Source organism: Apodemus sylvaticus, chromosome 11, assembly GCF_947179515.1.
Source record: "Apodemus sylvaticus chromosome 11, mApoSyl1.1, whole genome shotgun sequence".
NCBI classification, from domain to species: domain Eukaryota; kingdom Metazoa; phylum Chordata; class Mammalia; order Rodentia; family Muridae; genus Apodemus; species Apodemus sylvaticus.
In genome coordinates this window covers 76,308,930-76,327,862 of record NC_067482.1, presented here as the reverse complement: position 1 = coordinate 76,327,862, position 18,933 = coordinate 76,308,930, and the positions used below count along the sequence as shown (strand labels likewise).

Here is an 18,933-nt window from a genome sequence, read left to right as displayed (position 1 = left end):
TAAACTGAAGAGACTCAAATTAATTCATTGACCAAGGAAGTTCCAAAACAGTCCAGTTTAGACTCTGTTTAGTCTCATGAAGAACATTTTGATAAGGCATAGCAAGCTTTAAAAGACAAAATATATGGTTCAAGTAATAAAGGGGCACCAAGAAGTCAAATAGAACTGAATACTGTGTTCAAGGAGATAAAAATATTTAAGGGAGTGGTGACTTTGTGGCAAGATTATGCCCCCTAAGCTTACTGTTTATGTATTTGCTGTTGAACAAGAAATAATTTGAATTTTTAATCTAGAATGAACTATAATACAGAAAAGGAGGACATACCTGTGATCCAGATTTTGAGGCTGGAAGACATAGATAGGCTTTGGATCCAGATCTTGAGGCATAGTGGCTATGAAAAGCGTAGGCCCATGAATAGTGGTACACGTCTTTTTTTATGCATATTTCTGCTTTTAATTATCTACGAACAGGTTCACACTTAATGATTTTTTTCCATTGTATTTTAACCTCCTTTTTTTTTTTTTGAAAAACATGTTCTTTTATTGAAAAAGGAAGTAAAAACAGTTTATGATAGAATTGAAGATTCACATGGAAAATATTTCTGATAAACTAGAAGATATATAGAAAACCATGTTAAAATTGACCATTTTCACGGGAAATTAAAGGGTAAAATGGTAGATATAAAAACATTGCTAGCTGGGCAGTGGTGGCGCATGCCTGTAATCCCAGCACTCTGGGAGGCAGAGGCAGAGGCAGGTGGATTTCTGAGTTCGAGGCCAGCCTGGTCTACAGAGTGAGTTCCAGGACAACCAGGGCTATACAGAGAAACCTTGTCTCGAAAAAACCAAACCAAATCAAACAAACAAACAAACAAACAAACAAACAAAAAACAGAAATATTGCTAACCGGGTAGTGGCGGCGCACGCCTGTAATCCCAGCACTCTGGGAGACAGAGGCAGGCGGATTTCTGAGTTTGAGGCCAGCCTGGTCTACAGAGTGAGTTCCAGGACAGCCAGGGCTATACAGAGAAATCCAGTCTCGAAAAAACCAAATCCAAAAAACAAAAACAAACAAACAAACAAAACATTGCTAAATTAATTGAAAAAGGAAATAGAAACATTTTATGATAAAATTGAAGATTTATATGGAAATATTTCTGATAAAATCATAGAAAAATATAGAAAAACATGTTAAAATTGAAGATTATCATGGAAAATTTTATATAGATATAATGGTGGGCATAAAAGTATTTCTAAGTTGATTGAAAATGGAATTATAAATATTTTCAGGTAAAATTGAAGATTTACATTGAAAATATTTCTGATAAAATTCAAGAAATATATAGAAAAACATGTTAAAATTGACTGTTTCATGGAAAATTATACAGATAAAATGGTAGACATAAAAAACCTTTCTAAATTAATTGAAGGTGGAATTAAATAATTTTGTGATAAAATTAGAGATTTACATGAAAAATATTTTGCCTATTTCTGATAAAATAGGCAAAATATATAGAAAAACATGTTAAAATTGAAGATTACCATAAAAATAATACAGATAAAATGGTAGACATAAAAAATTACTAAATTAGTTGAAAGAGAAGTTACAAACATTTTCTGCTAAAATTGAAGATTTACATGAAAAATATTTCTGTTAGTCTATGTCTTTTTATTGGGGAATTGAGTCCATTGATGTTAAGAGATATTAAGGAATAGTGATTGCTGCTTCCTGTTATTTTTGATGTTATTTTTATGTTTGTGTGGTTACCTTCTTTTGGGTTTGTTGGAAGATAACTTTCTTGCTTTTTCTAGGGTGTAGTTTCCCTCCTTGTGTTGGCATTTTCCATCTATTATCCTTTGTAGGGCTGCATTTGTGAGAAGGTATTGTGTAAATTTGACTTTATCATGGAATATCTTGGTTTCTCAATCTATGGTGATTGAGAGTTTTCCTGGGTATAGTAGTCAAGGCTGGCATTTGTGTTCTCTTAGGGTCTGTATGAGATCTGCTCAGGATCTTCTAGGTTTCATCGTCTCAGGTGAGAAGTCTGGTGTGATTCTGATAGGTCTGCCTTTATAAGTTACTTGCCCTTTTCCCCTTACTGCTTTTGATAATCTTTCTTTGTTTAGTGCATTTGGTGTTTTGATTATTATGTGAAAGGAGGAGTTTCTTTTCTGGTCCAGTCTGTTTGGAGTTCTGTAGGCTTCTAGAATGTTCATGAGTATCTCTTTCTTTTGGTTAGGGAAATTTTCTTCTATAATTTTGTTGAAGATATTTACTGGCCCTTTAAGTTGTAAATCTTTGCTCTCTTCTATACCTATAATCCTTAGGTTTTATTTTCTCATTGTGTCTTGGATTTCCTGGGTGTTTTGGGTTAGAAGCTTTTTGCATTTTGCATTTTCTTTGACTGCTGAGTCAATGTTTTCAATGATATCTTCAGTACCTGAGTTCTTTCTTCTATCTCTTGTATTCTGTTGTTGATGCTTGTATATATGACTCTGGAATTCTTTCCAAGGTTTTCTATCTTCAGAGATGTCTCACTTTGTGATTTCTTTATTGTTTCTACTTCCACTTTTAGATCCTGCATGGTTTTGTTCAGTTCCTTCATTTGTTTGTGTTTTCCTGTAATTCTTTAAGGGATTTTTGTGTTTCTTCTTTAAGTGCTTCTATCTGTTGACCCATGTTCTCTTGTATTTCTTTAAGGGATTTTTTTTTGTGTGTGTGTATGTGTGTGTTTCCTCTTTGTGGGCCTTTACCTGTTGATGCATGCTCCCCTGTCTGTCTTTCTTTCTTTCTTTCTTTCTTTCTTTCTTTCTTTCTTTCTTTCTTTCTTTCTTTCTTTCTTTCTTTCTTTCTTTCTTTCTTTCTTTCTTTCTTTCTTGGGTTTTTGGGTTTTTGGGTTTTTTTGGTTTTTTTGGTTTTTTTGGTTTTTTGGATTTGTTTTTTTCGAGACAGGGTTTCTCTGTATATCCCTGGCTGTTCTGGAACTCACTCTGTAGACCAGGCTGGCTTCGAACTCAGAAATCCACTTGCCTCTGCCTCCCAGAGTGCTGAGATCACAGGCATGTGCCACCACCACCTGGCTCTTCTGTGTTTCTTTAAGGGAGTTATTTATGTCCTTCTTGAAGTCCTCTATCAGCATCATGAGATGCGATTTTAAATAGAACTCTTGCTTTTTTGGTGTGTTGTGGTATCTGGGACTTGCTGTGGTGGGAGAACTGGGTTCTGATGTTGCCATGTAGCCTTGGTTTCTGGTGGTAGGTTTCTTGTGCTTACCTTTTGTCATTTGGTTATCTCTGGTGTTAGTTGGTCTTGCTGTCTCTGACTCGAGCTTGTCCCTCCCTGTGGGCCTGTAAGCCTGTGTCTGTACTCTTGGGAGACCAACTCTCTTTTGGCAGGGTCTGTGCATAGAAGGCTGTGGAGCCACCTGGCTCCCTGGTGCAAATGACAGCCAAAAGACCAGTGGTACACCTCTTTAATCCCAGGAGACAAAGGCAAGGCAGAACTCTGGGTTCAAGGCCAGCCTAGGACAGAATAAGTTCTAAGTGAAGAAAAGCTTAAGTCCAGGTATGGTGTGATGGTTTGTATATGCTTGTCCCTGGGAGTGGCACTGTTAGAAAGTGTGGCCTTGTTGGAGGAAGTATGCCACTGTGGGGATGGACTTGTAGGTCTTCCTCCTAGATGCCTGAGCATGCCCAGTCTGTTCCTGGCTTCCTTTGGATAAAGATGTAGAACCTTCAGCATCTCCTGCACCATGCCTGCCTGGATGCTGCTGTGCTCTTGCCTTGATGACAATGGACTGAACCTCTGAACCTGTAAGCCAGCCCCAGTTAAATGTTGTCGTTTATAAAACTTGCATTGGTCATGGTGTCTATTCACAGCAGTAAAATCCTAAGACAGTGAGACATGCTCTTAATCCCAACTTTCAGGAAACAGACCCATGCAGATCTCTGAGTTCAAGGCAGTCCATGGAGTAAGTTCCAGCACAGCTAAGCTTAGGCAGTGAAGGAGTTGGAAAATAGAAAGCTGGTGATAATGTAATAGAACAAGGGGGCCGTGTTCCAGCTCTAGCAAGCAGCAGAACTTGGCATCTTTGGCCATGTGGCTCTTGTTTTAGTGTCAAGAATAGAAGGGATTACTGGGACAATTGATGCTGGTTAGCTGGAGCTAAGAAGTTAGTGGTATTTAAGAAGAGACCAACATCACTGGGGTGAAATCTTCTGGAACATGTTTTCTGAAAGCACAAAGAAGCTTTGTTCCAGAGATACCCAAGGTTGTACCTCCTGCAGCAGCTGTACTTGGTAATATGTAAGGGTCACCCAGGGGGTACTGGTTTTGAAGGTGTGAAGGGGTCATAGAGAGCAGCTGAGGCTTGGCACTATGAGAGGCCATAGAAGCATCATTTGCAGTTGACAGCCCAGGACTGAAGGGGTCATGGAAAGAATTTGAGGTTTGGCACCATGAAGAGAGCCTTTGAGAAGTAATTGGTGAAGCCTAGTTGCAGCAGAAAACTCCAGTGAATCTGGAGATGTCAGTACCATGTGATGATCACAAAAAATAGCAGCAGTAGAGTGGGCTCAACCAGAGCCTAGAGTGCTAGAGAAGAGACCCAAGCCTTGTGGAGGAGCCCAGTAGACCATGTATGGATCCCAGACATTGTAATAAGAAGGTGTGAATTTGAAGTTACCTTGGATACCCCAAGATATTAGAGATATCAAGAGCATGGGATATTTGTTGAGGAAAACTGCTAACAGGGATTGGAACCATCTAAAGCGAAAGAATTGGGTTGCAGTCAACAAAGCAGACAGGAGTTGCAAATCAGACAAGGAGATGCAGAGTTTGAAGTTTGTCCAGCTTGCTTTTGTCTAGGGTTTCCTTACTATGTTGTTTTGAAATGGTAATGTATATCCTTTGATGTTGGAGACATGTTTTTTGATTTTGATTTTTATAGGGGAATTGCAGTTAAGAAATTGCATGAATCTCAAAAGAGACTTTGAACTTGTACTTTTAACATTGTTGAGGCTGTTACACTGTGGGACTTTTGAAGTTGGACTAAATACATCTTGCATTATGCTATGGCTAGTTATACCCTCCATAAACTGTTGTATTTGAACAAGCCTATGGGAGTCAGGGAGTGGAATGTGATGGTTTGAATATGCCTGGCCCAGAGACTTGAACTATTAGGTGTGGCCTTGTTGGAGTAAGTGTGTCACCGTGGAGGGTGGGCTTTGAGGCTCTCCTCCTATCTGCCTGGAAGAGTCTTCTGTTGTCCTTTGGATCAAAATGTAGAATTCTTGGCTCCTCCAGTGCCATGTGGACATTGATTGCCATGCTTCCTGCCATGTTGATAATGGACTGAACCTTAGAACCTGTAAACCAGCCCCAATTCAGTGTTGTTCTTTATAAGGGTTTCCTTGGTCATAGTGTCTCTTCACAGTGATGGAAACCCTAGGACACCTAGTCTGCACTTACAATGGAGAATCGTGTAAATGGCTAGAGACAGCATATACAGTTCACAGTCATGGCATACATGGTATTCAGTGATAGATGGCTACTGCTACTGCTTTGGATTGGGCATTCCTTATCTCAAGCATGCACCATAGTATGTCAGAGTTGCAAACATTTTAGATTTCAGATGTTTTTAGTGTCCAGTATATGTTATTACAACAATTATTGTTTGTTCTAGTTTAGTTTTTGTCACTGTAATAAAACATTTTGACCAAGGAAAAGATTTGGCTTACACTTCCATGTCACAGTCCATCGCTGACTGAAATCAGGGCAGGAACTGAAGCAGGAACTAAAGTAGAGACTATAGAGAAATGTTTATTGGCTCACTTTTCCTAGCTTGTTCAGATCACACCTTATATAAGCTAGGCCTACTTTTCAGGGATGGCACCATCCATAGTGATCTGGATCCTCCTATATCATTTAGCAATTAGGAAGACGCCTTACACGAAGGCAGTGGTAGTATATACCTTTAATTCCAGAATTTGGGAGGTAGAGACAGGCAAATCTCTGTGAGTTTGAGGCCAGCCTGCTCCAACAGAGTAAATTCCAAGATAGCCAGGGCTACATAGAGAAATTCTGTCTTGAAAAAGCAAATGAAAAAGCAAAATTTTTTTCTTGAAAAAGAAGATACTTTATAGGCTAATCTGGAAGCAGCTTCTCAATTGAGGCTTCATCTCGCCGAGTGACTGGTTTGTGTCTAGTTGGCAAAAACTAACCAGCACATTTATTTTGAGAAATACCCACAGTGTTTCTTCTGTCAGAGTGATAGTATTTTCAGTTGATTGTATAACTGATTATATAGAACAATAGGCAGAGGGCTAGTTTCTTTTACTTTAATGAACCAGCAGATCATCAAGGACCAGGAAGAAATGTACATCCAAGTCAATAGGACTCAGGGTAGGCTTAAGATTTTCATCATAACCAGAGTCATACTGATGGCAGGCTACATTTGAACAGAGGGGTTTGAGTGGAGGCCTAGACATTTGGGATGGAAGGGTGGCAGAAAGGATAGAAAATCAAGGAGGCTGTGAAGGTTCCATATCAAGAATAGTTTAGTTTTAATAATGTTTAATAAGGTTTTTAACTACCAAATGGACAGAGGGAAAATTCAAAAAGGTTCATTATTCTTGTACCTAGAGAATGAATGCTTATATGCCCATTGGAAACCAACCCCTGCCAGGAGCTCCTGCCAGGCCACATGATTTCCCTACTCACTCTTTACCCTGGCCTTTCTGCCCCGACAGCAGTGACATCTGCGAGCCTCCTGAGCAGATGGTACCTTGACAGGGACCAGCTACCTACTGCTACATCTTGCTGCTGTGGCATTATTTCTAGGGTATTGTCTTGCACTCTGGCTTAGACTGTCCTTTTCATATGCTCTAGGGATGTGTCCACATATTGGGAGAGGTACGTAGGGAATCTAGATTATCCTCAAATGTGAAATCATAATTAAATATAAATCCTTTGAAAGTCTTTTTGAAATGTAATACATTTTAAAGTACCTTAACAATAAGATAGAATGAGTGAAGTTCATTAAGGTCTAATTGCTTTCATTACTCTGGGTTTATATACAGAATCACTGAAATGTCTTCAGCTTGACTATGCAAAGCAAGACTATGTAAAGCAGTTCATTTTACATTCAACATATGAATGCTGCTTGCTGAGATGAATTCCTTTGTTTTTTATAGGCAATGTAGAATTTTTTGTAGAATTATTGACCTGTCTGTAGTTATGGCTAAAGCCTGTAACAGCTTGGATTGCTCACAGAGGGTGGTTTTACTTTCTGCCCTTCTAGCTACTTCTTTTTGCCATTAAGATATCTCTGGCTGTTTGTTTTCAGTGCTCAGGAACTGATTTCTGAATAACAGCTTTTTGTTGTTTCTTTCCTTGTAGAGACCTAAAGCCAGAGAATATCCTCCTTGATGATCATGGTAAGAGAAACTTTCATGCCAAAGTGTAGACTTGTCAGAGGGACACTTGTACTTCAAAGCTAATGTGGAGGTAGTCAGTTAATAACACAGACTGGAAACAATAACTAGAAGAAACTCTTTGGGATGTGTTCTTTAAAAAACACACACACAAAACACTTGACATTGCCACCACCTGTACGTACATAAGAGTAGGGACGCCATATATTAATGTTTTGAAGTAGGTGAAAATAAACCCAGTATTTGCCCTCCTGTTTTTTTTATATTGATCCATATTTATTTTTTCTCTATTCCTTAGCCCTGTAAATTTGGCATGTTGCCGTCTGTGCTGTTCCCTTATATTTGACTTGTCACAGAGTGGGGGTGTAGAATGCAGTTATGGGGACCCGGTGGTGGTTATGGGGACTAGCCATTATGCGACAGCTCCTTGTCCGCATCATGGGTGCCTCTGACATTGGTATCTCTGGATCTGAGAATGAGCACGATTGCTAGGATGCTGGTTGTATTTACACTGAGTAGGTTAGCGGTTTGAGAAGGAGCTTATGATTAGTGATTCTCAGTGGCTAAAAGGATCTGTCTGTGAAGTAGAGAGCATGAACCAGAGCGATTCCTGGAAAGACTAGGCTCATCTTCTGTGGCTCATCACTGAAGGCACATGTGGGACATTATCGGTATTTAGCTGTTAGGTTTACTTCTGCCACCGTTTTCTGTTTGTTACCTAACTTATGTACTGACCCCATGAAGAAGAAAGGTGCTTAGAACTTCATTTATGGAATAATTAAGAAGTAACTTGACTGTTTCCAACTCTTAAGTTTGTGATTTGTGCTGGGATATGCTGCACTGGTATCTAGAGTTGGCATTGAAGGGAAGAGAGCAAATTATATTGTAATGCATTGAGTAGTTTACTAGGTGTGTTGTTAGGGTAAGTCTAAATCCTATGACAGGTGTGCTTTGAAGAACATTTTCTGTAATTGGTTACTTTCATAGGTCTATAGCCAACATTTATGCCTTCCGATACATAAAACATTTGTATAGTACAGTTCTCTAAGTGAAGTATCTTAACTGGTAGTTATAAGGAAATAATAAATATGGTTCCTCTGTTTTTATCTGGTTGTTATTTACTGTTAAAGGGTGTCTTTAGGTATAAATTTGATTTCTTGCTGTTAGTGAAACTCAGTGTGCTGTATAAGAGTATATTACATATGTAAATGTTAAATGTAATTTTTAGATATTAATTATATATATACTTTTATGTGGTTTTAGCACTGGGGATAGCTTATATATCACATACAATGGTTCTGTTACTGAGATATATTCCCAGCTCTGATCAATATTTTTAGATGGACTTTGCCTCGCAGTTATAAATTGTCACTAAAATATTAATTTTCCCCATGATCTGTACATTGTGTGGGAACATGCACAGGACACATCCGAATTTCAGATCTTGGTCTAGCTATGGAAGTCCCAGAAGGGGAGATGGTTCGAGGAAGAGTTGGTACTGTTGGCTACATGGGTAAGTGAAAGATGAGTTTGGTGGACTTTATCCTTTCCTCTTGGGTGCTTAGCTTTTTTTTTTTTTTTAATACTGGGTTTCTCTGTGTAGCTCAAGCCCTGGCTGTCCTGGAACTCATTCTGTAGACCAGGCTGGCCTCAGAAATCCACCTGCGTCTGCCTCCCAAGTTCTGGGATTAAAGGTGTGTGGCACCGAGGCTGGGCTAAAACTTAGCTTTTCATTTCCTTTAATAGTATGAATCTCATTAATCAGTAACAATAATGCTACATTAAAACATTTTTAAGCCGGGCAGTGGTGGCTCACGCCTTTAATCCCAGCACTTGGGAGGCAGAAGCAGGAGGATTTCTGAGTTCAAGGTTAGCCTGGTCTTCAGAGTGAGTTCCAGGACAGCCAGGGCTACACAGAGAAACCCTGTCTTGAAAAACCAAAAAAAAAAAAAAAACAAAAAAAAAAACAAAAAACAAAAAACAAAAACAAAAAACCAAACAAAAAAAACCAACAATTTTTTAAAAAAAATATTTCTATTACATTTATTTATTACTGTGTACATATATGTCTACATATGAGCATGCCAGGGAGCACATGTGAAAGTCAGATGACAATTCAAGTGAGTCAGTTCTCTGCTTTCACAAAACTCAAAAGTAGTCAGGTTTTAGCGCAAGCACTTTTATCCATTGAACCATCTTGCCAGCCCCTAAAATAGCACTTAATAAAGCTAATTATCACTGTGATACTTTACATACTAACACAGCAATTAACATTCTTCCTGTCTGAAAACAATGATTAACTATAAATTTAATTAAAAAAAAAACAAGTTTTTTGGGGGGTCTGGAGAAGCTGGGCATAGTGATATATGGGATTAAAGGTGTGCACTACCACACTCATCTAATAGACACCTCTGCCCTGACTTTGTTGTTGTTGTTGTTTTGAAATAGGGTTTCTCTGTGTAGCCCTGGCTGTCCTGGAACTCACTCTGTAGACCAGGCTGGCCTCGAACTCAAGAGTCTGTCTCTGCCTTCTGAGTGGGTTTAAAGGTGTGTGCCACCACCTTTGGCTTCTCGCCCCACTTTTACTAAACAGATTCTTTTCTCATACAGTATAATCGAATACTGTTGAATATAGTTCCCCTCCCTCTACTCCCAGTTTCTCCCCACTCCTCTCCCATCCAGATATACTTTGTTTGTCTCTTTCTGTTTGGGGAGCAATATGGGAATCTATTGCAGTGACTACTAACTATATGAAGGCAATCCAAATGAAGTTTCCAAATAATGAGGGAGTCAGAACTCTTGTTTTATTTTTTGTTTTGTTTTGTTTTGTTTTTTTGTTAGTTTGGATTTGGTTTTTTCGAGACAGGGTTTCTCTGTATAGCCCTGGCTGTCCTGGAGCTCACTCTGTAGACCAGGCTAGCCTCGAACTCAGAAATCTGCCTGCCTCTGCCTCCCAGATTGCTGGGATTACAGACTGTGCCACCACCGCCTGGCTGGAGTCAGAACTCTTAATGGTCGTGTCTTATCACTAAATGAAGCTTCCAGTGCTGGGATTGGGTATCATCCAATTGAGTTGTTAGTTGAAAAGGTCCCATGGAAAATCCCAAACAACCCAGACTGTTATCAAGACAATCGGTTGCTCTCCACAAACTGACAACAAGGGCTCATTGCTGAAGACAATACCCACACAACTTATTGAAAAAGAGAGAACCTTTGATCCCATTTTGTAATGTCTATGACGTCGGAAAGTATTCTGTAAGGTAACAAAAGAGAAAAGCAAACAGCAACCCAACCTTGGATTTTATCAAAGGTCTTCCCCCTTTTTTGCATGTAATGAGAGAACCATGTTTTTTTGTGTTTTTTTTTTTTTGTTTTTTGTTTTTTTTTTAGTTTTGGTTTGTTTAGATAGTGGATTATATTTATTGACTTTCATATATTGAACCGTCTCTGCATCTTTGGGATGGAACCTACTTGATTATGGTGTATTATGTTTTTCTATGTCTTCTTAGAGTCTATATTTTTGCATTTATGTTCATAAGGAAAATTGTTCTGTTATTTTTTTGTTGTTGTTGGGTCTTTGTGTAGTTTGAGTATCAGGGTAACTGAAGTTCATAGAATGAATTGGACAATGTTCCTTCTGTTTCTATTTTGTGGAATAATTTCAGGAGTATTGTTAAATGTTTTTGAAAGTCTAGTAGAAGTCTGTACTAAAACCATCAGGCCTTGGGCTTTTTTGGGAGTGGGAAATTTTTAACGACTGCTTCTATTTCACTATGGTGTTATAGGTCTGTTTTAAATGGTTTATCTGATCTTGATTTAACTTAGGTAAGTCGTGCCTATCGAGAAAATTATCTCTTTCTTTTAGATTTTTCCAATTTTGTAGAGTATATGCCTTTAAAGTATGTTTGTATAGTTTTTTTGATTTCCTTGGTGTCTGTTGTTATGACACTCTTTTCTGATTTTGTTAATTTGAATTCTCTCTCCTTTTAGTTAAATTGGATAAAGGTTTGTCAGTCTTATTGATTCAATGAACAAATTGTTTGTTTTATTAATTCTTTATATATTTTTTGTTTCTATTTTATCAATTTCAGCTACCTATTCCTTTTGGTTGTAATTTCTTTTTGTTCTAGAGCAGTGGTTCTTAACCTATCTAATGTTTCTACCCTTTAATACAGTTCATGTTGTAGGGACCCCCCTAACCATAAAATTATTTTGTTCCTACTTTATAAACTGCAGTTTTGCTGTTATGACTGATAAATATCTGATATACAGGATATAGACACACAGATTGAAAACCACTCTTCTAGAGCTTTCAGATGTGCTATTAAGTTACTAGTATTAGACCTCTCCAGTTTTTTTTTTTCCCCCGAGACAGGGTTTCTCTGTGTAGTCCTGGCTGTCCTGGAACTCACTCTGTAGACCAGGCTAGCCTCGAACTCAGACATCTGCCTGCCTCTGCCTCCCAAGTGCTGGGACTAAAGGCATGCTCCTGGCCCTCTCCAGTTTTTTTGTTTGTTTGTTTACTGTAGGTACTTAGGTCTATGAACTTTCTTCTTAGAACTACTTTTATTGTGTCCTATAAGCTTGGGTATGATATGTATTCATTTTCATTCAAATCTAGAAAGTCTTTCATTTCTTTATTTCTGTCTTGATTCATTTTTCATTCAGTAGAGAATTGTTCAGTTTCTGTGAGTTTGTAAGCTTTCTATTTTTTCAGTTATTGATGTCCATCGTTAATCTATAATGGCCTGATAGGATGCAGGAAGTTATTTTCATTTTTTTTTGTGTTTGTTGAGACTTTTTTTGTGTCCAAGTATGTAGCCAATTTTGGAGAAAGTTCCATGAGGTCCAGAGAGGAAGATATATTCTTTTGTGTTTGGGTAAAATGTTCTGTAAATATCTGTTAGGCCTATTTGGTCTATAATGTCTTTTAGCTCCAGCATTTCTCTGTTTAGTTTTTTTGTAGATGACCTATCAATTGCTAAGAGTGTGGTACTAAAATTTCCCACTGTTAGTATGTGATGACCAATATATGATTTAAGTAGTATTTCTATTACAAAAGTGGGTACCCTTTGTATTAAGAATTGAAATGTCATCTTGGTGGATTTTTTTTCTTTGATGAATACTAAGTGTCCTTCCCAATCTCTTTTGATTAGTTTTGGTTTAAAGTCTGTTTTGTTAGATATTAAAATGGCTACACAAGCTGTTTCTTAGGTCCATTTGGTTGGAATATATTTTTCTAGTCCTTTACTCTTATGCCTGTCTTTGATGTTGAGGTGTTTTTCGTGGGTGCAGTAAAAGAATGGGTCCTGTTTTCCCATTCATTCTGTTAGTCTGTGTTCTTTTTTTTTTTTTTTGCCTTTTTTAAAAAAAGATTATTTATTACATGTAAGTACACTATAACTGTCTTCAGACACTTCGGTAGAAGGCATCAGATCTCATTACGGATGGTTGTGAGCCACCATGTGGTTGCTGGAATTTGAACTCAGGACCATTGGAAGAGCAGTTGGTGCTCTTAACCACTGAGACACCTCTCCAGCCTAGTCTGTATTCTTTTTTACTGGGGGATTTAAGATCCTTGATATTGAGAGATATCAAATGAGGTGGTAATGAAGGTGGTTTTGGTGTATGTGTATACACATGTGTACACATGTGTTTCCCTTCCTTGAATTTTAGTGGTCTGGGATTATTTAGTTCCTTTGTTTTGATGGTTGTGGCTGAGTTTTCCTTCTATCACCCTCTGTAGGACTGCATTTGTAGATAAATATTGTTAAAATTTGTGTTTATCATGGAATATCTTTTTTGTTTGTTTGTTTATTTGAGACAGGGTTTCTTTGTATAGCCCTGGCTGTCCTGAAATTTACTCTGTAGACCAAGCTGGCCTTGAATTCAGAAATCCGCCTGCCTGTGCCTCCCAAGGGCTAAGATTTAAAGGTGTGTGCCATCGCTGCCCAGCTATGATGGAATATCTTATTTTCTCCATCCATGTTGATTGAGAGTTTTGCTGGGTATAGTAGTCTGGTCTGGCATCTGTGGTCTCAGAGACTGCAGTACTTCTTTTTCTGGCTTTTAGGGTCTCCTTTGAGAAAGCAAATGTAATCTTAATAGATATGCCTTTGTTACTTGGCCTTTTCCTTTTCCTTTTTCTCTGTATGTTTAGTATTTTGATTATTATATGGTCAGAGAACTTTCTTTTCATGCCCAATCTATTTGGTGTTCTGTATGTTTTTGTACCTTTATAGGCATCTCTTTCTTTAGGTTAGAATTTTTTTCTTCTATGATTTTGTTGAAAATATTTTCTGGGCCTTTGAATTGGGTTTCTTCCCCTTCTATTCTTGGTATCCTTAAATTTGCTCTTTTCACAGCTTCCCAGATTTCATAGATGTTTTGTGTCCAGTTAACATTTCTTTAATTGATGTATCTATTTCTTCTATCATATCTTTAACACATGAAATTCTCTCTTCTATCTCTCATATTCTCTTGGTGAAGCTTGCCCTGTAGTTCCTATTTGAATTCCTAAACTTTTTATTTCTGGAATTCCCCCAGTTTTGTTTTCTTTATTCTCATTTTCAGGCCTTGAACAGTTTTATGTATTTTCTTTAACTTTTTTCTTGGCTTTCTTTAAGGGATTTATCCATTTACTCTGTAAGGATTGCATCATCTTCATCGTTGATTTTAAGGTCATTTTTGGGGAGGCATCAGCTATGTTGCAGTAGTAGGGTTCCTGGGCTTCAGTTGAGACATATTGGCCTGGCTGTTATTGAGTGCATTTTTATACTGAAACCTAGGTGTCTGAGATTAAGATGACTATAGGTCTTGATGATGATATCTGTTTTGGTCTCTTCTGGATGGGTGTTTTTCTTTGGTTTCTTCTTCCCTGGACTTTAGGAGAGTATAGTAACTGTGTACTGCCTGGTAGGAAATTTTTTCTTCATCTGTTTCCCTGGCCTACTCAGCCGGTTTGTTCCCAGTGTATGCCTGCTGGGGTTAGAGGCTAGGATAATGAGATAAGTTGGGAGAAATAAGGCTGGAGGAGATGTTTGTAATCTGTTTTGTGTAGAGCCAGAGAAGAAAGGGAGATTGCAGTAGGTTTTCTGCTACAGAGTTGGGGCTGAGCCTGGGGTGGGGCAGGGATTGGAGTAGGAGGAGCAGGAGAAGTGTGCATCCACTGTCAACCTACTTGTTTCCCTGGCAGGAGTGGCCTTCGGGTGCCAGGGGGTGTCTTCTGGGGTTTGGGGCTGGGACAAAGAAATAAGTAGGGGTAGGGAGGTTAAAGGGGAAGATCTATGGGACCCACATGGGAGGGAGGCTGCAGAGCTGGGATTAAGATTGGGGTATTGGGCCTGGGGGGACAGAGAGTTGGGACATCTTTTTAAAGCAGCTATAATATAGCTACATTTTAACAGAGAAATCTGAACCATAGGTAAAACTACAGTTGGAACTATAAAAAATGTGTAGTCCTTTAGTTCTCCAAATTAAGATACTTTAATTTACAAATTGTTTACAAAATAATTGGGGAAACAGAGGCTAGAAAAATATCCCAACATCTGAGTTGCCTGTGCAACAACCTTTGAGCCCATGAGTGCTTAGCCTATGAGTTAGAATGACAACTCTGTGTCCTAACATGAATGCCGTTACTTTCAAATGTCATCCTAATGTTAAAATTTAACCCAGTCTCTTAGTAAATGGTGTTGAGGATCTAGAGTAGTGGTTCTCAACCTTCCTAATGCTGGCTACCCTTTAATACAGTTCCTCATGTTGTGGTGACCCTCAACCATAAATTTTTTTTTTTTTTTTTTGCTACTTCACGACTATAATTTTGCTACTGTGATGAATCACAAAGTAAATATACATGTTTTCTGATGGTCTTAGGTGACCCATGTGGAAGAGTATTTCAACTGTACTAGGGCTGAGACCCAAAGGTTGATAACCAGTGATACAGGGACTGAGGAATCTCTTAGTCTGTAGCCCTCTTCTTTCTTTCCTCCTCCCTCCTTTTCTCCTGTCCTCCATTCCTCCTTCCCTTTCTTTCCCGTTCCTTCCTTCCTTCCTTCCTTCCTTCCTTCCTTCCTTCCTTCCTTCCTTCCTTCCTTCCTTCCTTTCTTGTCTTGTTTTTTGAGCCAGGGTTTTTCTGCCTAGCCCTGCCTGTATTGGAATGCACTATGTGGATCAGACTGGCCTCAAACTCAGAGATCTGCCTCTGCCTTCCTAGTGCGGGGATTAAAGGCATGTGCCAACACCTCCAGACTTCTGCCGTGCTCTTTCTATAAACGAGGAGTGGTGTCTATAGAGAGTCCTGAGTTTATGTGGTTGTGTGGCAGTCAGGTAAGGCCACAAGTCTCCTCATGTAGCTAGTGTTCATGCATGTGGGCATACAAGCTTTACCCATCTGATCTCTGGGAAATTAATCAAATTCATATTATTCTAAAGATGAAGGGTATGGTGGGTCTTTCAGAGCCTGACATTTCTCCCCTTGTAGGTTTCTGGGGTTTCTTCTGACTTGGGAACAGATGACACTGCACTTGATGCACCCATGGGAACATTTGAGTGATGGGAACACCCCAAGAGGCAAGCTTTCTCTCCAGTACCATTTTATCCACCCTGTATCAAACAAGTTTATTTAGTATAGATATACAGACACAGCTTCAATTATCCTTTCCACATCAAAGGACCCAACTATCTGAAGTATATCATTCAGTGGATATTAGTCCATTTACAAAGCTGTGAATCCATCAACACAATTCCCATTACTCTATCTAATTTCAGAATGTTCTTCACTTCATGTTTTAATGACCTGTTAGCAACTACTTCCTATTTATCACTTCTATTCCCAGGACTTTCAACCATGAATTTATTTTCAGTCTCTCTGAATTTGTATATTCTGCATATTTTATATAATCATATGATCCATATAAGTATAATCATATGATCTTTGGCTCTTTATTATTTTCTTTATTTTGGTGGGTGGGTAGGTCAAGATAAGAGTTTCTTTGCGTAGCCTCACATGCCCTGGAACTAACTCTATTGATTGATCTGGCCTCAAACTCAGCAGACATCCACCTGCCTCTGGCTCCCCAGTACTGGGATTAGAAGCATGCATCACATGCCTGGCTGTGATGTTTTTTAAACTTAGCATGTTTTTAAGGTTGTTAGATCATATTGGAACAAATATTAAATTAATGTATTACTTGGAATTAATTATGAAAATATTTAAAATCAAAATTTAATTTAAAATTTCCTATATTTGTTATGTAGCTCCAGAAATTCTCAATCATGAAAAGTATACATTTAGTCCTGATTGGTGGGGACTTGGCTGTCTGATATATGAAATGATTGCGGGACATTCTCCTTTCAAAAAATATAAAGAAAAACTCAACCGGGAGGAAATGGAAAGAAGAGTGAAGAATGAAACTGAGGAGTACTCGGAGAGGTTTTCAGAGGATGCCAAGTCCATCTGCAGAATGGTGGGTCAGGTTCCACGGAGGCAGGGAAATGTTTAATTCACTTCATCTCTTTGGATCAGAAGGCAGTAGTCAAGTAGGAAGGCAGTCTTCAGAAGCAGGATAGCCACCCCTTCCCAACTTAAAAGTCCTCATTCAACACCAAGACCTGGCTGAGGTGAACTCAGCCAGGCCTCTCAGTAACCAACCACTTTCCTGGTGCTCTTGTCTAGAATTCCATCTTAGGCAGACAAGCAGAGTCCATCAAAGTTCTCAGGCCAAACTTGGGACATGACTATGCAAAGCCCGGGGAAAATTCATGACTCCCCTTCTGTAGTGCTGTTATTGAAAGGAAGAATATGGCCAAAATTACTCTGTTTTCACAAAACAGCTGCTCTGTCTGGTTCATTGACTCATTTTATGTGAAATTAAATATAAAACATTTAATTCTATTATGTTTTAAAATGGGAAGATTGCCTCTGCCAAATTAATTTTCTTTAAATCATTACAGATAATTTAACTCCAAGGGCAGCATGGGCCAGATTGACACCTACCTTACATATTAGATTATTGTATTAGCACCTTCACCATCCATGAGACACGTGATGCCAGAGAGCAGGTCCTAACATACAATCATAGAACAAGCCAGTAGCAATTGGGTGCCATCTGCCCTTAGGGCTGCGTTCTTTTCTCACCACCTGCTGGCTGCCTGTACACTAAAATTTGTCACTTGCTTACCTTAAAACGGTGCCTATAGGCATTTTTTTCTTTTGCTGTCCTTTGATGAATTTTTACAAATTCTCTTTCAATAAGGGTTTATTGAGTTGGTTAACTCAGTTAAGAAACCCCTCATGCCAGGCGGTGGTGGCGCATGCCTGTAATCCCAGCACTCTGGGAGGCAGAGGCAGGCGGATTTCTGAGTTCAAGGCCATCCTGGTCTACAGAGTGAGTTCCAGGACAGCCAAAGCTATACAGAGAAACCCTGTCTCCAAAAAACAAAAACAAAAAAACAAAACAAAACAAAAAAAAGAAACCCCTCACAAGAATTCCCTTTTTCTCCTACTGGTTTGCCTCATCCAGCCTTGATAGGAGGGTTTATGCCTAGTAATATAATAATATAATTTGTTATGCTATGTTTGTCTGATAACCCTGGAAGGCCTGCTCTCTTTTTTGGGTGGGGTCATAATGTATGAGAGTTAAAAATTAAAAATTAATAAATGCCCACAAGTAAACCTCATCTGGGCAAGTCTCTTTAAGACTCCCTTTCCAGCTGGAGAGATGGCTCAGTGGTTAAGAGCACTGACTGCTCTTTAAGAGGTCCTGAGTTCAATTCCCAGTAACCACATGGTGGCTCACATCCATCTGTAATGGGATCCAATGCCTTATTTTGGTGTGTCTGAAGACAGCAACAGTGTACTCACATATATGAAATAAATAAATCTTAAGGGCTGAAGAGATGGCTTAGTGGTTAAGAGCACTGGCCGCTCTTCTGAAGGTCATCAGTTAATTCCCAGCAACCACATGGTGGCTCACAACCATCTGTAATTGGATCTAATGCCCTTTTCTGGTGTGTCCGAAGACAGTGACAGTATACTTGTATATACATAAAATAAATAAATCTTAAAAAATGTTTTTTTTAAAGCCTCCCTTTCCCAGTGATTCTAGATTGTGCCCATTTAACAGCTGAAATCAACCATCATGCTCAGTAACTACTGTGAAGAGAACCAACTGGCTCTTAAACAAGGGGTTAAGTTTCCCCACAAATGGATTGTAGGAAAGCATCTTAGTATATACATGGGTAACTTGCCCACTTGTGGAGAGGGGACAAGAACTTGGGCCAATCTTTTTTGATTGATAGTAAGTATGAAGAAAGGCATATTTGAGTTTGTGACAGTTATAAATATGTAAAGAATACTTTTAGTCAGGCAGTGGTGGCACACACCTTTGATCCAAATCCTTGGGAGAAAGAGGCAGGCAGATCTCTGTGAGTTCATGGGCATCTAGATCTACAGAGCAAGTTCCAGGATAGCTAGAACTACATTGTGAAATCCTGACTTAT

At 38.8% G+C, this 18,933-nt stretch overlaps 1 protein-coding gene across 4 annotated transcripts in view; it reads left to right on the top strand.

Annotated features, from left to right (window-relative positions):
* Positions 1 to 18,933, top strand: part of Grk4 (G protein-coupled receptor kinase 4) — a 77,364-nt gene that overhangs the window by 49,307 nt on the left and 9,124 nt on the right. For all 4 annotated transcript variants that reach the window (XM_052198107.1, XM_052198106.1, XM_052198105.1 and 1 more), the window contains 3 exons: positions 7,400 to 7,437; positions 8,858 to 8,947; positions 16,690 to 16,898. In XM_052198107.1, coding sequence (XP_052054067.1) covers positions 7,400 to 7,437; positions 8,858 to 8,947; positions 16,690 to 16,898 — 337 coding nt within the window. The remainder of the gene's footprint in view (positions 1 to 7,399; positions 7,438 to 8,857; positions 8,948 to 16,689; positions 16,899 to 18,933) is intronic.